Genomic DNA, 16,385 nt, shown 5'->3' with positions numbered 1-16,385 from the left:
CATCACATAGACCTATCCCTTAGTAAAGCTGGTAATAGACTTTAATTTAATGGTACAAGACTGCAGAAATGCGTTCAGTCTACAAAGGAGATTGCTTACACATGAGGTGTTCGACCCATCCTGGAATACTCCTCTAGTGTGCTGGACCAATACCAGGTAGGACTGACAGAGAAGGTCACAGGTTTGTTTGACCCATAGGAGAGGTGTTGAAAGAACTGAATTAGCAGGCTCTTAAAGATAGACGGAAAATGTGCCAAGAAAATCTACTAAAGAAGTTTCAAGAACCGGCTTGAAGTGATGACTCTAGGAATTTACTGCAATCCTCTACACATTGCTCCCACGGGGAACGTAAGGATAAGATTAGAATAATTACGGCACGCTCAGAGACATTTAAACAATCAATTTTCACATGTTCCATACGTGAATGGAACGGTAAAAATCCTAATGACTGGTACAGTGAGACGTCAGTGCTGCCACGCACTTCACAGTCTTTTTTTGCAGATTACAGCTGTAGATCTATGTACCACATTTGTTAATGGTTTCCGAAATTCAGTTTTGGTCTCCCACAAGATATGTTGCATGGAAGTGTAATGATTCAGGATGTTAACAATTGTTTTATCTCTGATGATATTGTTATTCACTTTCATATTTTCTATTTCATTTTTTCTGTGTGCATTTTTTGTTATCCCTCGCGGTATTAATTATATCTTTTAAATATATTATTATTTATATTTTGAAATAAACTGATCAATTGATTTGTTAATTTGTATTTTTCTTGTCTTATCAACTGGCTGTATTTCCTATGGTCTGTTTGTAGCTTTCAATAATTTCCCTCTGTTTCATTCGTCTTAAGTTAGCCCTCATTTCTTTTATTTCCTTCGTGGTCCACTGCTTGGTTTGGAGAATTTTTCTTTTCCTCTCGGTTTTTGGAAATGCGGGATTGACGTATAGGCTTACGGTTTCTTGAAAAACACTGCCTTCGTCAGCATTTAAAAAATTTTAAAAATGCTGATTTCAGTAGTGAACTGCGAGTTACTTAGCGGCAGGTGAGCACAGTTCGAAGAATTCTCATGTTACAGGAATTCACTGAAACGAAATCGATGGTCGTGTCTGTCGATATTTCGTTTCGATACAGTTTCTGGCATTATTCCAATAGGAGTACAATATGGCTTGTATATTTGAATACATCGTGATGCATTGAATTTGTAAAGATTTTGCCGTGTACGAAACTGAATGTTATAGACACAGTGCGAAAAACGTAAAAGTAAAAGGAACGGTAAGTGTACTTCCAACCCATTCTGTTAGAATAGGGTAGGAGGAAGAAGCCCAAGAGCGTCGCTCTATGTAGAATTTTGTGTTGGTTGCAATAGTATTCGGAAGGAGCTTATTGCGACGTCAATTTTTTTAAAAACAGCTTCTTTATGTACTATTTTAAGGTAACTTGTTTAGAGAGATTGTCGAGAACGTATCATGATTTGTGTTATAATCTAACGAAATAATCATGTACATGGAATGTCAGTTTGAAGTTGTGATGCACTTATAATAAATAGGCATTGCTTAGATAATATTGATTGATCTACTTTTCAGGTTGGGTCATTGGTGAACACTACTGCATCATAATACTTATGGAATGTATGGAAACAGTGACAAACCAGTGGACTTCAGCAAGAAGCCTCGCGTTGTCCCAAGAAAAATTAAAAACAATGTCTACAAAGGACTTACTTACAGGGAGCTTGGCTATAACTTAGGAAGAGCTAATCCCGACTTTGAAGCAGTTGCTGAAGATAAACTTGTGACGAAGAATTATCTGGAAATGGTTAGCTAACATTGAGTAATGTTTTCTGGCTGTGCTTTCGACAGTGCAAAACCTTGTTTGACAAGTGTATCAGTTACTATAGAGTTTTTGTGGAATATAGTGTTATTAATCGTGTCCAAAAATAGTTCGTGTGCAATTAGTTGTTCGTGCATGGTTTCAATGAAAATCACTGTTAATTGTGTTTTTGGACCGATATAGCATAAGGGGGCGACAGGGGGGTGGGGGCGGGCAAGTTTTGAATTGTGATACTATTTTCTGATGTTACTGCAGAAAGGTAAGTGTCAAAAAAAGATGCCGTTTCTTCGATATTTGAGAGCTAGCGAGCTCGACGTACTGAAAACATTTATACATAATTTTGCTTTCAAGGATCTGCTTCCAACAGTTCAGTACGTTTGGCTTCTTGCAAAGCGCTAGCTACTAAAGTGATTCTTCGATCATTTGTTAGGTGTAAGGAAATTTTACAGTTGTAACAGTTTAAATGTTTTGATGAACTATTGCATTGTGGAAACATTTCGTTGCAGTTAGTCTTAAATATGTTTAGTAATGTGTAGTAAAACCTTCATTCTCTGCGTTGTAGATTATCTCAAAACTTAAGTCCCTCCCCACGGCCTTTTCCCAGCCCCCCAGTCATACTTCTGCTTTAATTTTTGTTATTGTGACTATGACCTACAGTGAAGCTTGAGATCTGGTTTAGGAATCTTTATCTTCAAGGCTGGATTGCAAGTAGTAAGCCAGTTTTCCAGTTTGAAGCATTATATAGGCCCTATCTTATAAGAAAGTACAGTGGCTTAATAGTGTACTGGTACGAGAAGGTTCTCGTTGCAATACAGGTAATGGAAACAGTCAAGGTAACTTCTTTTTTTTTTTAATGGAAATGCAAGGAACAAAGTTTTTAATTAATTCTTATAATAAAAACAAAAAAAATCACTTAATTTTTGTTTGGTCACTTGTTTACATTTCTTGTTGGCTGAAGAAAAAAGATTCTGAGTATACCTTGAGGTGAGAATGTGCCATACCTCTGCAATAGGAACCAGTGGATTTTTAGACTTTATTGCAGTGCAGTTACTGTATCAATTTGTGTGAGGCATTTCCCTACAGTGTGGTACTGGTGTTGAATTCCCCCTGAAATCATGGTTGTCATAGCAGACTGATCTGTAGTGTTGCCAGAGATTGAAAGGTGATAAATTTTTTCAGAGTTAGTGAAGCCAATGAGTCTGGAAAATGAACATTGTAGTAACATTGATCTTTAACATTGCCTAATGTGTATGTTCTTGCTATAGGCTATTGAGACACCCATTGCCTTATGTAAAGCACTTTTCATGATAAAGACTAGAACTTAAAGGTAAATTTGGAAATGTGTAGTTGACAGTAAACAAGTGTCTGATTATTTTGGTGCAGATTACATAATTATTAACTGAATAAACTAAGAAAAATGCAAGTGACTGTGTTATGTACATGAGTGAAGTGTCCTCCCTCCTTTCTCTCTCCTTTCCCCCCCCCCCCCCCCCCCCCCCACCCCTCTCTCTCTCCAGTACCCACTGCAATCTTGTTTGTGATTAGAGAGCTATCAGTACTATAGAATTTAAAATTGATTGGAAATGAGTTGGTGAAACTAACAAATGTGAAATAAAGATCCATGTGTAGTGTTGCAGGGCATTTAGAGTCATCATTGGCAACAACTGCTCCATATTTAAAACACCATAGTATAGCAAAATTTGAACCCTGCTTTGTGATTGCTTTATTTAATTTTAAAAAGACTCCGTAGTCATAAACATTTGCACCAAATTTAATCCACTCTTCCCTATAACTGAAATTACAGAGTACATCCAGACACATTGCATTGTGCAGTAGTGAAATCTCTATTTTGAACATGTAGGCCAAACTCACGGGAGAGTAATTTATCTCTCACATTTAATGACAAGGCTATGGTTACTTGCAATTTGTGCAATCTAAGTTGACATCCAGATTAGTTTCTGATGGGAATGACTGTAAATGGGAAATGGATTACAGTCGCTTCCATAAGCCACCATGCCGAGTGTTGGTATGGATAGAATCCATATCAGCAAGGTATTGAAAAGGGGAAACACTCGGCATGGGTAGAATCCATATCGGCAAGATAATGGAAAGGGGAAACAAATACCAAATGATCAATGACAAATTAAAGGTAACAGTGATATGAAGCATAAATTTATGTCTATACAATGAAAGTCAGAAGCCACAACGCACTATCAGTACTGCATCACGGCCAATGAATGGAAATCTATAACACACTTTTTTAGTTGTTGTGATCCTTGTGTTTTCATGTTAAAAACAGCCTCGTTTCATATTTGATAACAGAAATAGAAGCATATTGATGACTGCTTTTGAGACTGCATTTATGTATGTAGGTAGTGCGATGAAACAGATTTTTAACTATGCCTTCTGGAAAATTTCTCTGTAGTATTCACTCGTGCTAACCCGTTTATGATTCGTGTTGCCTTCTTCATTAGTAACCGGTTATAGATGAAGATATCAAAAGCATTTGCTAGGCCAAGAAACAACTCTCAGTTCAGTTCATCACCAGCTACAATATTGAGGCCCAATATGTACTATTACTTTGGCCAAACAATTTTTCTAATATTTAATTTTTACTAAGGATCTTACAGTGTGTTACATATTATTCTTTGAATAATGCCTGAAAATCCAATTATTGGTGGCCGTGATCTGTACTTTGTTGTACTGGTATCAAAAATTTTTCAAATAATTACAGTATCAGTACTGTTAGTTATTTGAGCTCCCTAGAGAGTACTGCAATGGAAATGAATAAAAGACAAGGAGCTGTTTCCTGCGCCATATTTACTGTGTGTAAATTATAACTTCTTCGCTGATAGGGATGTTGAATGTATTGTCTGTGTAAATATTCCTTTTGATCATTGGGCTATATTTGTTTAGGCATACTGTTCATTAAAAGTGTCTGCTTCTGTATCCATAACATACACACCACTGTGATATGCATAGCTGAGGCTACTTCTCATGGTGCTGTTTATAGCGGTATACTTTTTTCACTTGTGGAGCATGGAGAGAATCAGTGTCACGGCAAAAGTGCTCTTATGGTGTACCAGATTCTTTCACTGGATGCTGCTTGTGGCAGTTTGTCAAAACGTGTTTCTGACTGCTATATGTACACACTATTTGGAAACATGTTTTGAAACAGGGAAACCCCTGTACAGTTCAAAGAAAACAGTGGTTGAGGCAAGCTACCAATGTTCACTGCTGTGCCGCCCTAGTGCCTATTTATATGTTGCGTTTTCATCTGCTATATAGAGTTGATAGGTGTTGCTTTTTTGCGTGCTGTATTAAGTTAAAAACAGGTAGTGAATGAGGCGGCAGACTGTTGGGCCATCATTACACTGAACTGTATACTGATTGTGCAATATACAGAGCAAGCAGTACGAGAACAGTAGTAATCAAAAAGATTCTCTGTATAGAACTGCTGCTACATTTGGTAGAATGCTGACAAAAATGTGTAGGAAAAAAGTAAGGTCACTTACAATAGCTTGCTTTGAAATGCGAAATATGCCAGGCTCAGAACTGAATAGGCTAGTAACAGCATGTCTGCTCGACCTTTTTTTTTTCCCCTTCCACCACTGACATCTTTCACCTCATTTGTGGGCCCTTCAGTGTTTTAATAATGAAACACCACATGCAATTACGGTTTCTTCATCATTAGTTATAACAATATGAAAGAATAATACAACGTAGCATTGCAGTCAATGAAAATACCAACGAGAAATGTTTGCCACCAGGATGGACAGAAACAGTGACAAGAAACAAAGTTGGTAACATGTTGCAACACACCACATGAAACATTTTTTCAAGAGAAAGAGGTTTCCCGATGAGACAATGAGTATGCAGCTTTGTTTTCCTTTGGCAGGCTTTGAACTGATTTGTTTCTTAAATGGAGAGTGGGAAGAAAACTTGATCTGCGACAGACAAGCCCTAGGTTAGGTAGTAATGTGACAAGTTATGGATCACCGAAACTAAGGCATGTCAGCATGAAAAAATTGCCATATAGATTGATGTGTTGTGTACCCCAAGATAAATTTTTGTCATTGCAAAAACCTACTTTTATATGTTTATTTCAAATACTCCAGAAAATTCCAAAAAATATCGTTAGTTCAAAACTAATAGAGTAAAATACCACCCAACTTTATTTAAAAAGCATGAAAAATACCAACAAGCATTGTAATTATTAATCAATAAGTAACTCAAGATTTCTTGTATTTGCAGTTCCTATATGAACAGAATGTAGGAGGTTATATTTTATGTTCTCTGCTTAATACCTGTTCTTTGAACTTTGTGAGTAAGCTTTTGCAAGACAGTTGGCATCTATCTTAAAATGTCTGACTTGTGGTATTTCTATCTTGCTTTGCCATGTCTCAAGGGAACCTGTAGCAATTCATACTGCCCTACCTGTACATTCAATGCCTCCTATTAGTTATATTTAGTATGGGTCCAACACACTTCAGCTTTATTCTAGAATGGTAGGCATGAATGTGTTATGAGTGATGTCCTTTGTATACTGATTGCATTTTCCCTGTCTCGTGCTGCCTGCCTTGCCTGCAGCTGAGGGGTTTGCGATTATTCCATTTCATATCCCTACAAATTGTTATACCAAGTATTTGTATAAGTTGACTGATTCCAGTTGTCACTCATTGGGATTGTAGTCATGGGATCAGTGTAAAATGATTTTGCATTCTTAAAAGTGCACACTTTTACTGAGAAGTGCACAGTTTTATATTTCTATGCATTGAAGCATGTTGTCACTCTTTTCACCACTTTGAAATATGCTATTGTAATCTGATTTGTGTAGTTCTCTTTTTCAGACAGAATTTCAATATAGATAACTGATTCATCCGCAGAATGTCTAAATATACTATTAATATTGCCTGCAGTTTATTAATATAAAACAAGAACAGAAAATGGCCCAGCGCACTTCCCTGGAGCATGTCTGAAGTTATTTTGACATCTATTGATAGTTGTCCTTCCATGATAACAGGTTGCCCCGAACCCTAAAAAGAAATCCTCAATCCACTCACAAATTTTGACACCCTATACAATCATATTTACATTAATGATGTTGGTGGTTTTTATGGCTGAATAGTTCACTCATTTGTTTCACGTTAAGGCTGAGTAAAGTATAGTATACGCTATTTTGCATTCTGATATTTTATTTATGAATGCCTCCGTTGTTTTCGAATAGTGATTGGTCGTAGACAACAAACTTCATGAGAGTGGAAATGTGTTATGATGCACTTGCCAGCACGCACAACAGCTTAGAGCTGTCTACAAGAGGTATTGAAGTGTACACTACCTATTAATATCTTCTCTCCAACAAAAGCATTTTCTTCCTCAATACCAAGTTACCTCACAGTAGGATGCCATAAAGCATTAATCAGTGAAAGTAGTAAAAGTAAAGCAAACCCAGTGATGTCAAGAATGTAATAAATAATAAAAGTAACTTCATACACAAATGGAATCCTAGCTACTTCTCGATCACTACTGTGCTGTAGAAGAATTTCTAAATGTTTACTAATCTAATTTGTATATGTGTGTGCGTTTGTTTGTGTGTGTGTGTGTGTGTGTGTGTGTGTGTGTGTGTGGGGGGGGGGGGGGGCAGATGTGAGAGAGAGAGAGAGAGAGAGAGAGAGAGAGAGAGAGAGAGAGAGAGAGAGACATGATTAAGTATAGATGAACCGTATGTAAAAGAAAAATACTTGGCCTTGTGAACAACGCTAGCCATTGATATGTTATTCGAATTGTGATGCAATACAGCTACATAAATGACACAATGTGATAATATTTTTTATAAACAGTGTGCATTTTGAAGTTACAGTTGGGGTCCAAGCAAACCACTATTTTTCTCCTCTGTGGTCTGATGATTTCAAGCTTTTAGTGTGTGTGAAGGCATTAGTAACAAGAACAGCTCCATCCAAAATCCCTCTATTCTTTTGGATGTTGTTTTAGTGTAATTCTTCTTTTCAGTTTTTGTGATGTTGGTGATAATACTTATCACTCTTCTTAAAAAAGGCTTGTATCTTCCTAATGTTAATAACATGATGAGTCTTATCAGTGTGATGTCACAGTGTTAACTAATCCCAAAAATATAATTGCATGGTAGCATTTCATTTTTTCTGAGATTAGTGTACTATAATTGGGGCCTTCTCTGGAGTGACGTCGTAGCTGAAATCACACGTTTTAAATTTTGTATGTATAAAAAGTTGGTTAAGTTTCTTGATTCTGAAACTCGAGTGCAAGATCTTAACATACTCATATTTTTATTTTTTTCTGGTCATGTGTCTGATAGAAATACAATGGTTTTAATATTGTATGGATCCTGGAGCTTTACTACTCACAAAATCATATATGAGGGAACAAACAGAACCTGAATTTTTTGCTGTACCTTCTAAAAACAATAAAATTTACTTGATTGTTCATTGTGACAGTGAATATTAGATAGTACATAGAAAGCCTCCTGTAGAATCGTGGAGTAATGAAGAATTTAGACAGAGACAAGTTCTGTGGTAAGGCGGGTGCCAGGGTGAGATTCATTGGGAGAGTCCTTAGAAAATGTAGTCCATCAACAAAGGAGGTGGCTTACAAAACGCTCGTTCAGCCTATATTTGAGTATTGCTCATCAGAATGGGATCCGTACCAGGTCGGGTTGACAGAGGAGATAGAGAAGATACAAAGAAGAGCGGCGCGTTTCATCACAGGGTTGTTTGGTAAGTGTGATAGCGTTACGGAAATGTATAGCAAACTCAAGTGGCAGACTCTGCAAGAGAGGCGCTCTGCATCGCGGTGTAGCTTGCTGTCCAGGTTTTGAGAGGGTATGTTTCTGGATGAGGTATCGAATATATTGCTTCCCCCTACTTATACCTTCCGAGGCAATCATGAATGTAAAATTAGGGAGATTCGAGCACGCACGGAGGCTTTCCGGCAGTCGTTTTTCCCGCGAACCATACGCGGGTGGAACAGGAAAGGGATGTAATGACAGTGGCACGTAAAGTGCCCTGTGCCACACACAGTTGGGTGGCTTGCGGAGTATAAATGTAGATGTAGATCAAATTCAACCACTGAGGTACCAGTGCTTATAAGTTTGGCTGACCTCTTTTAGTTTATTGTACTGGGAGACTTTAGTGTCTTCATGTACTATTTCATGAACTATTTGTTTTGATGCTCAGTATAACATCTCATTCGGAACGGAAATCACAGGTATCAGTTCTTGGTTTGAAATGTGATGAAAAATATTATTTTAAAGGCAAGAAAACATTTTATTAGCTTTGTAATTACACCCTGGATACGAAAAAAACACATTTACTGAAAGAAAACACAGAAGTTACATACAAGCCAAGACTAAAGATATTGACAGCAGAGTCATGGAGCAGCACATAAATATAGATGTCAAGGAATTTTTTCTTTTCTTTTAACACTTCCTCCAAAAGAAAAAAAATCATGAAATTATTGCTTTGTCTCTTGCGTGCCAATTTCTGAACATAGAAAATTAAATCGAACTCGTTTAAGGGGTTTCATCAAAATATCTGCCAACTGGTTGTGTCCATCAATGTGTTCCAAGAAAATCTCACCGTTCAGATATCTTTCATGAATATAGAAATGTCAGACCTCTATATGTTTAGAACGTCAATGATATTGTGGATGTTTTGCTACCTTCAATGCACTAGCATTGTCAATGTAAAGAACTGGAGGCTGCCCCAACATTTCCACTAATTCTGATAGCAGACGACGTAATCAAACTAACTCTTTCGCTCCTTCACTAGCTGCAATTATTTTCGCCTCGGTTGTGGATGTGGCCACTACTTTCTGCAACTGACTTGTCCATGACACTGCACCACCTGAGTACTTTGTAAGAATTCCGGTTGTTGAGCGCCTTGTCTGGTTATCACCTGCGAAATCTGCATAACTCTTCTTCGGTTTTGCAATACTTCAGCATTCTTCGGACAGTCAACCAGCACCCAGGTACTGTTTTCCTGTAGTGATTGAGGTTCTTCACTGATAGCTTGGCATCCATTCTGCCTTCTCGTTTGACTGCAATATTTCTGAAAAACAATTTGGATCTTTGTATTCAAGTGCATCAACTTTTGTTGCCATACAAAATTCACCACTTTCCATCCAGGTTGGTTTTCTTCGTTGTCTTTTATTCTTCTGTTTCTCTTCATTAGAAGATTCAGCAGCTTCTGCTTTTAGAAATTCTGTTAATTCTTTATTTTCATCAGATTCACTTGACTCTTGACTTTCTCTAGAATCGAGAATGCCAATCTTTTCTTGAGTTTGACTTCCTCCAGAAGTGCACAGTCTAGGAGATTTACTTTGGTCATCTTCAGATGAATTCGGATCATTAAATTCTTCCTGAGGGACTTCAAATTCAACATGATCACTATGTAAATCACAAACAATTTCTGGCTTAAATTTCACATCGTGACTCAACACCACTTTTCTTTTAGATGCAATCCAAACTCTGAACCCATCTTTGTCATTAACATATCCAACAAGTCGTCCAAAAACTGCCTTATCATCAAACTTGGAACAGAATTGTTTGTTAATGTGAACATAGCAGCCTGTGCCAAAAATTCTGAGATGATCAAGTTGTCCTACTGGTCGATTAAACCATAGTTCATTAGGGGTTTTATTTTCAACTGAAGATTTTCCAGTACGATTTGTTAGGTAGACTGCTGTGTTACATGCCTCTGCCCACAACCTTTTAGGTAATTTACTCGGATTTAGCATTGACCGGGCAGCTTCAACAATGGTCCTATTTTCCCGTTCAGCCACACCATTTTGTTCATGAGTGTAAGGAGGAGGAATCAGTAGCTCTATTCCCCTGTCTGCAAGCAGTTCACTGACATTCTTATTGTTAAATTCTTTGCCACCATCACATCTAAATTGTTTGACAACATGTCCATTAGTTCGTGCTTCATTTAAAAACTGCTTAAGCACAGTACACACTTCACTTTTGTGTCTTAAGAAGAAAATTTGACGAAATTTACTAAAATTGTCTTTGAAACATACGTAATAATGCTTGCCTCCAAAAGATTTCATGCTCAGTGGTCCATTGACATCCGCGTGGATTAATTCACCAGTACTGGTAGCGCGTATTGTTCATGTTTTGAATGGCAGCCTATGCACCTTTCCAACTGCACAGCCGTCACAAAATTCACTGTTGGCATATTCCACATTAATGTTCATTCCTTTTAAAATATTCTTCACATGTTGTTTATTTTGATGACGAAACCTTTCATGGTACACTTGCAATGTTTCGGATGAAGTCATCAAGTTCACACGATTCATTTTTGCATTTCTAACAACACGCATGTTCAACACATAAAGTCCATTTTTCACATAACCTGATGAAAAATATTATTTAAAGGCGAGAAAACATTTTATTAGCTTTGTAATTACACCTTGGATACGAAAAAAAAAAAAAAAAAAAAAAACACAGAAGTTACATACAAGCCAAGAATAAAGATATTGACAGCAGAGTCATGGAGCAGCACATAAATATAGACGTCAAGGAATTTTTTCTTTTCTTTTAACAAAATGAATACTGACTCTTCTTTCTGAAGGACTTGATAAGTTGTGGCCTCAACTGGAGTGTCATATTAATTTCATGCCGAGCATTATTTTGGAAAGAGTGGAATAATTTTGCAACACTAAGGCCTGGGTTGCAAAATCTTGCCATTGAAATTTGTCTTGGCAAAAATGTGATGGATGTTTGGAAGGAAACTGGTCCCAGTGAGATCGGACACCTTTAAAACCATTTTTAAATGATGCTTTGTAACTTGCAAAACGTTCTGGAACAGGGATTTATAGACTACAGTAGTACTATTCTTTTTGCATTTTAGATGAAAATGTATGAAGAGCTATGATTCCAACCAGACTTTGTTCCATTATATGTTCAAAATATTTCCTTCTTTTCAAGTAAACTTAAAATCAGTGTATCTTCCATATTATTTTCACCTATAGCCCAAAATCTTTCATGTACATTTTTTTTTGGTGTTTTGGGTGTATTTTTATAAAAAACATTCCTTTGTGCAATATTCCGTGCTGACTTCAATTTTCTTAGAACTAAATTTCTTATCAGTTTTTTGCAACGTAACATTTTCCAGAATTTCTCTTCTTCTTCTTCTTCTTCTTCTTCTTCTTCGTAACCTGTTTCTTTTACTTCTCTTTCTGAATTATGTTGCCTTCCAAGAGTGTAGTTTTCGTATTCACCCTCCATACTTGACGTATTATTGCCAATCGCACTTCTCATATTTTTTTTTTTGTGTTTGTTAGCTTTCAGTGTGATATCAAACGAAAATTTCTCACGTTAAAAATATTCCATCAGTAATAAGTAAGTCTCAGCTCAGCGGACACAAAATACAGGTTTGAGCATTGTGGAAGCTGTCTGTGCACTGCAGTTTGTGGAACAGTAACTTGACACAGCACAGCAGTCAAATGTTTCTAGAGGACACTGTGTTTATTGGATATTAATAATTGTTCATCAGTGTAAAGACTTGTTAGTACAGATGCATTTTTTGCAGGAAATGAAAAAATGACATGATGTACTTTGCAAGTCTTATTCGAGGAACTCCTATGTTGTAAAAGTGACTTGAACCACATCACAATATTAGTTCATGATTATGATCCATGGTATGTGCAAATAACTAAACTGCATCAAGTCATTTACATATCAGAAGTTATTAAATCTGCATCCAGAAGTTTGATTTGAATCTGCATCCAGAAGTTTGATTTGATCCATAATTTGAGGATATCATGTGAGAAAGAGCGCAGGTTGGATTTTGCATCATCGATGGCTTGGAATCCATTCTGGTTGGCATGCTGGAGATGATTATGGTCGAGATACCTGATTACATTTGGGGCCAGAATTCCTATGTTTGGAGGTTCTGCTGAAACAGGTGGATATCAGTGATACTGATTGGTAGTTTGTGAATCATTTCTCTTGTCTTCGCAGACAGGTGTGAGCTGTGCTTGCTCCTAGTGTCAGGTTAAAGTTTTATGTCTGAGGGAGCTACAGTGTATTACAAATTACTATCCTTGAGTGATCTGGTTAACAGAGGGGCTAAGTCATCTGAAAATTCTTTATGGAATCTTATATAGATTAAACCACGTGGGGGAGTATTGATTAATTTTGACTGCAGCTCTTTCTCAAACCACTGACACTCAATTTCGCTGTGGTGTGAGTATTAAGCTTGGGAAGTACTCCTGTATTTCCTTTATAAATAAAAATTTGAAAATGGATTTCAGCATTACTGCTTCTGCTTTACTACACAATATCATTTCCTATGTCACCCACAAATGTCTGGACACTAACTTTGGTGGCACTAATGGCCTTTACAGATATGAGCCGATTTCCTTTGTTTAAAAAAACCTTTTGATAAGTATTTGTTACAGTAGTCACTGAAAACTTCATACATTGCCCTGTTGATTGCAAAGAGCACGTCATTGAGCACCTCTTACCACTAGCCACATGTTTTGTTTTGCACTTACATAATGATGACAGTTTATTTGCAAATATATTTACTGGGACAGTGTACCACAAACGCTTCATTCCATCATCAATTATTCTGCTAGGTATATATCTATAGAATGCTTCATCCAGATATTCTTCTAAACTGGGACCACAGGTCTTAAACATGTGTTGTACAGAGCTAAATGTTTAAAGTTCCTCCTTGAGACTTGATAAATGGATGTAAATGAATATTCCTTTACGTCTCTCACTTTTACACGCATGTACCCAATAAATTATGTGATTGTTGGTGCACTGTTTAAGGAGGAAAGATTGAAGTTAACATTCCATTGGCCGCTGACACTTTTTCTACCTCATGAGTTCTCTGTGCCGTAAATATATCCTAAAGGCTTGCATGATAAACAATATTAAAATCTTCAGAAAGGTTTATATAGAGGATGATCGTACATCTCTCACTACACTACAGGTTAGTCTGTTACTCCATATTTCCATTTGTTGTTGGTTAACTTGCAACCGAATTGTCACCTTCCAACCTAACGAGCCCTAGAGCTACAGATCTGTCTGTTACAACGGCTGAGAATTCGGAGCTTCAAAGCTGTAGTGTGACAGTTTGTCATTCAATAACTGGTTGTGATAGCATTATCATCATTGAGTCAACATAATTGACCGAGCAAGGTGGTGCAGTGGTAGCACACTGGACTTGCATTCGGGAGGACGACGGTTCAATCCCGCGTCTGGCCATCCTGATTTAGGTTTTCTGTGATTTCCCTAAATCGCTACAGGCAAATGCTGGGATGGTTCCTCTGAAAGGGCACGGCCGACTTCCTTCCCTAATCCAATGAGACCGATGACCTAGCTGTTTGGTCTCTTCCCCCAAACAATCCCAACCTCAACATAATCGAGTCATACTGAGCAACTATGAGAAGCCATTGTCATTATGTGTGATGAATCATAAACTATTATAAGCAGTTGAATTTGTACTTTCATTCATACTTAGTAGTGTCTAATTTGTAAACTTTACAATTGTTGTTTTACTTAAATTTTTGTAAAATGGTCAGTGTGTGGCGGTGTTTTTTTGTCATGGCTTATTCCTCGTTACATATTTTCCCTTGTTGCTGAACTGCCTTATTGAGCTATAATTTCCCAGTAATATTTTCTACGCTATTATTTTTCAGTCTAGCTTCCCGTAAGTCATTGCTTATTCTACAGGTAAAGGATCTTCACATATTTCCATTTGAGAACAACTTTTTTAATGAGTTCTGCAGGCATTTTTAATGCCTGCTGTGATACAGGGACAGGGTTTTGTATATGATTTGGCTCTGGACCAAGTCTTTGGAAACAGCATTTCAAAGTTAGCCACGGAGAGTGAAGAAAAACCTTTTTAGGTGTTGTCGTACTATTTGACAGAACTTCTAAACAGAATTCATTGATTAGACTTGTTATAAAACTCCCATATTTTCTCACCTGCAAATTTCTTTTATAAGTGACAAACCACTTTCTCCACTGGTATTGCAGGATTAATGAAGATGAATGTGTTTTAGTCAAAACCTCTGTCAATCAGTATCGTTATCTCTGCTTGTGGTGTCTGCTGTACAGTCCAGCATAAAGAAAATGATTCAAAAATACATTTGTCCATGGAACTTATTTTTCAGTAACCACTGCTGTGGCTGCAACTCCTTCTGTTCCTGTAGTAAATGTATTAATGAGATTGTCAGTTGAACAGTCTGATTGATAGAAGATCTGTGTTAAAACAAGCCATGTTTCTAAATAGGCTGTCTGTTGCTAGAAGAAGAAGAAGAAGAAGAAGAAGAAGAAGAAGAAGACAAATAGGAAACTACTGATTGTCAGAGGAACTTCTGGCTGAAACCAGCTACACATGCAAATATTTGGAAATGCCCACGAGAGAATTTAAAATGAATGACCAGTTAACGTAAAGAGAAGGCTTTTATTCAGTTTTTGGGCAGTGAGGAATTTCATGTTGTATACAAATAGAGTATCCTGGCTGAAACAATGTTGGAGTATTTCCATTCTCAACCAGAGTGGAGTTATTGCAAGTACTGAGCAGAAACTGAAAAGGGAGCACAACTAGTAAATGCTTTGTTAATTGAAAGCACTGTTTTGGTCGTTATGGAAGGACAGCCAGTCCGAATTTGCGTGAGTATCTGTTCAGCAGATCTCGTGAAAGCAAGTTCAAATTAACTGTGTATTTCGTACTCCTGTAATTTACAAGTCTAGTTATACAAAAATAATGAGCAAAACAGCTAATACCATTGTTAGCTTCTTTCCTGCTCTGATCTATGAATGTGATGCCAGTTGCAATGTCTGTCACCTTATGCTCTTCGCTTCCTATGTATTGTGGACGACACGTGGAACTGGTGACTTTTTCTGCATGCAGAACCCATGTATCATCAAAGATACATGTGACAGTGCTTTGTTCATCGAGATGTCATTCATTAACTGCTGCAGCAAGTGTCAGTGCTCTACATCGTCATTTACATGTAATAGAAATATTAGATTAATAAAGATATATTTTTTTTTACTAACAGAACTGAAGAGGTTAAGTTATCATGTTTTTTATGAAAAATCTGCAAACCTAAAAATTGTGATAAATAATAAATATCTTTTGTTTTTTGTAATGTCTTCATTTGTGTCCTTCATTAAAACTTTTTTTTTCCAGAGATGTGAACTTCCTGCACAAACGAGATCAACTTTTTTAATGGTGTTCAGTCCAGATGGGTAAGTATAAATATCATTTGATACCATTAATAGCATTACAATATTTTTTTCTTTAAAGTGCGCTGAATCAGGAATTATGTAATGGTGTTGAAAGTGAGTCCACTTTCTGTTAATTACGTTTGTTGCGATTGGAGAAATATACAATATTTTTTAAGATAAAGCTGTTACGCATTGAGAGGGAAAAAGTTCGAAATGTGTTACATGTTTTCTTTGTAAATGAAAAAAACACACGGCACTGTAATATTCTACAGTACTTTTTATTTTACAAATCAGTTTTTGGCTGTTACACAATTGTCAAGTACAAGG

At 36.9% G+C, this 16,385-nt stretch overlaps 1 protein-coding gene across 1 annotated transcript in view; it reads left to right on the top strand.

Annotated features, from left to right (window-relative positions):
• Positions 1-1,158: 1,158 nt before the first annotated feature.
• LOC124774996 overlaps positions 1,159-16,385 on the top strand; it is a 338,749-nt gene continuing 323,522 nt past the window's right edge. Inside the window, exons 1-3 of the mRNA XM_047249749.1 lie at positions 1,159-1,276; positions 1,588-1,816; positions 16,021-16,079. Of these exons, the coding sequence (XP_047105705.1) occupies positions 1,631-1,816; positions 16,021-16,079 (245 nt within the window). The 5' untranslated portion in view covers positions 1,159-1,276; positions 1,588-1,630. The remainder of the gene's footprint in view (positions 1,277-1,587; positions 1,817-16,020; positions 16,080-16,385) is intronic.

This window comes from Schistocerca piceifrons, chromosome 2 (genome assembly GCF_021461385.2).
Source record: "Schistocerca piceifrons isolate TAMUIC-IGC-003096 chromosome 2, iqSchPice1.1, whole genome shotgun sequence".
Classification (NCBI taxonomy): domain Eukaryota; kingdom Metazoa; phylum Arthropoda; class Insecta; order Orthoptera; family Acrididae; genus Schistocerca; species Schistocerca piceifrons.
The sequence above is the reverse complement of the archived record's forward strand: the minus strand, read 5'-3'. Positions and strand labels throughout refer to the sequence as shown.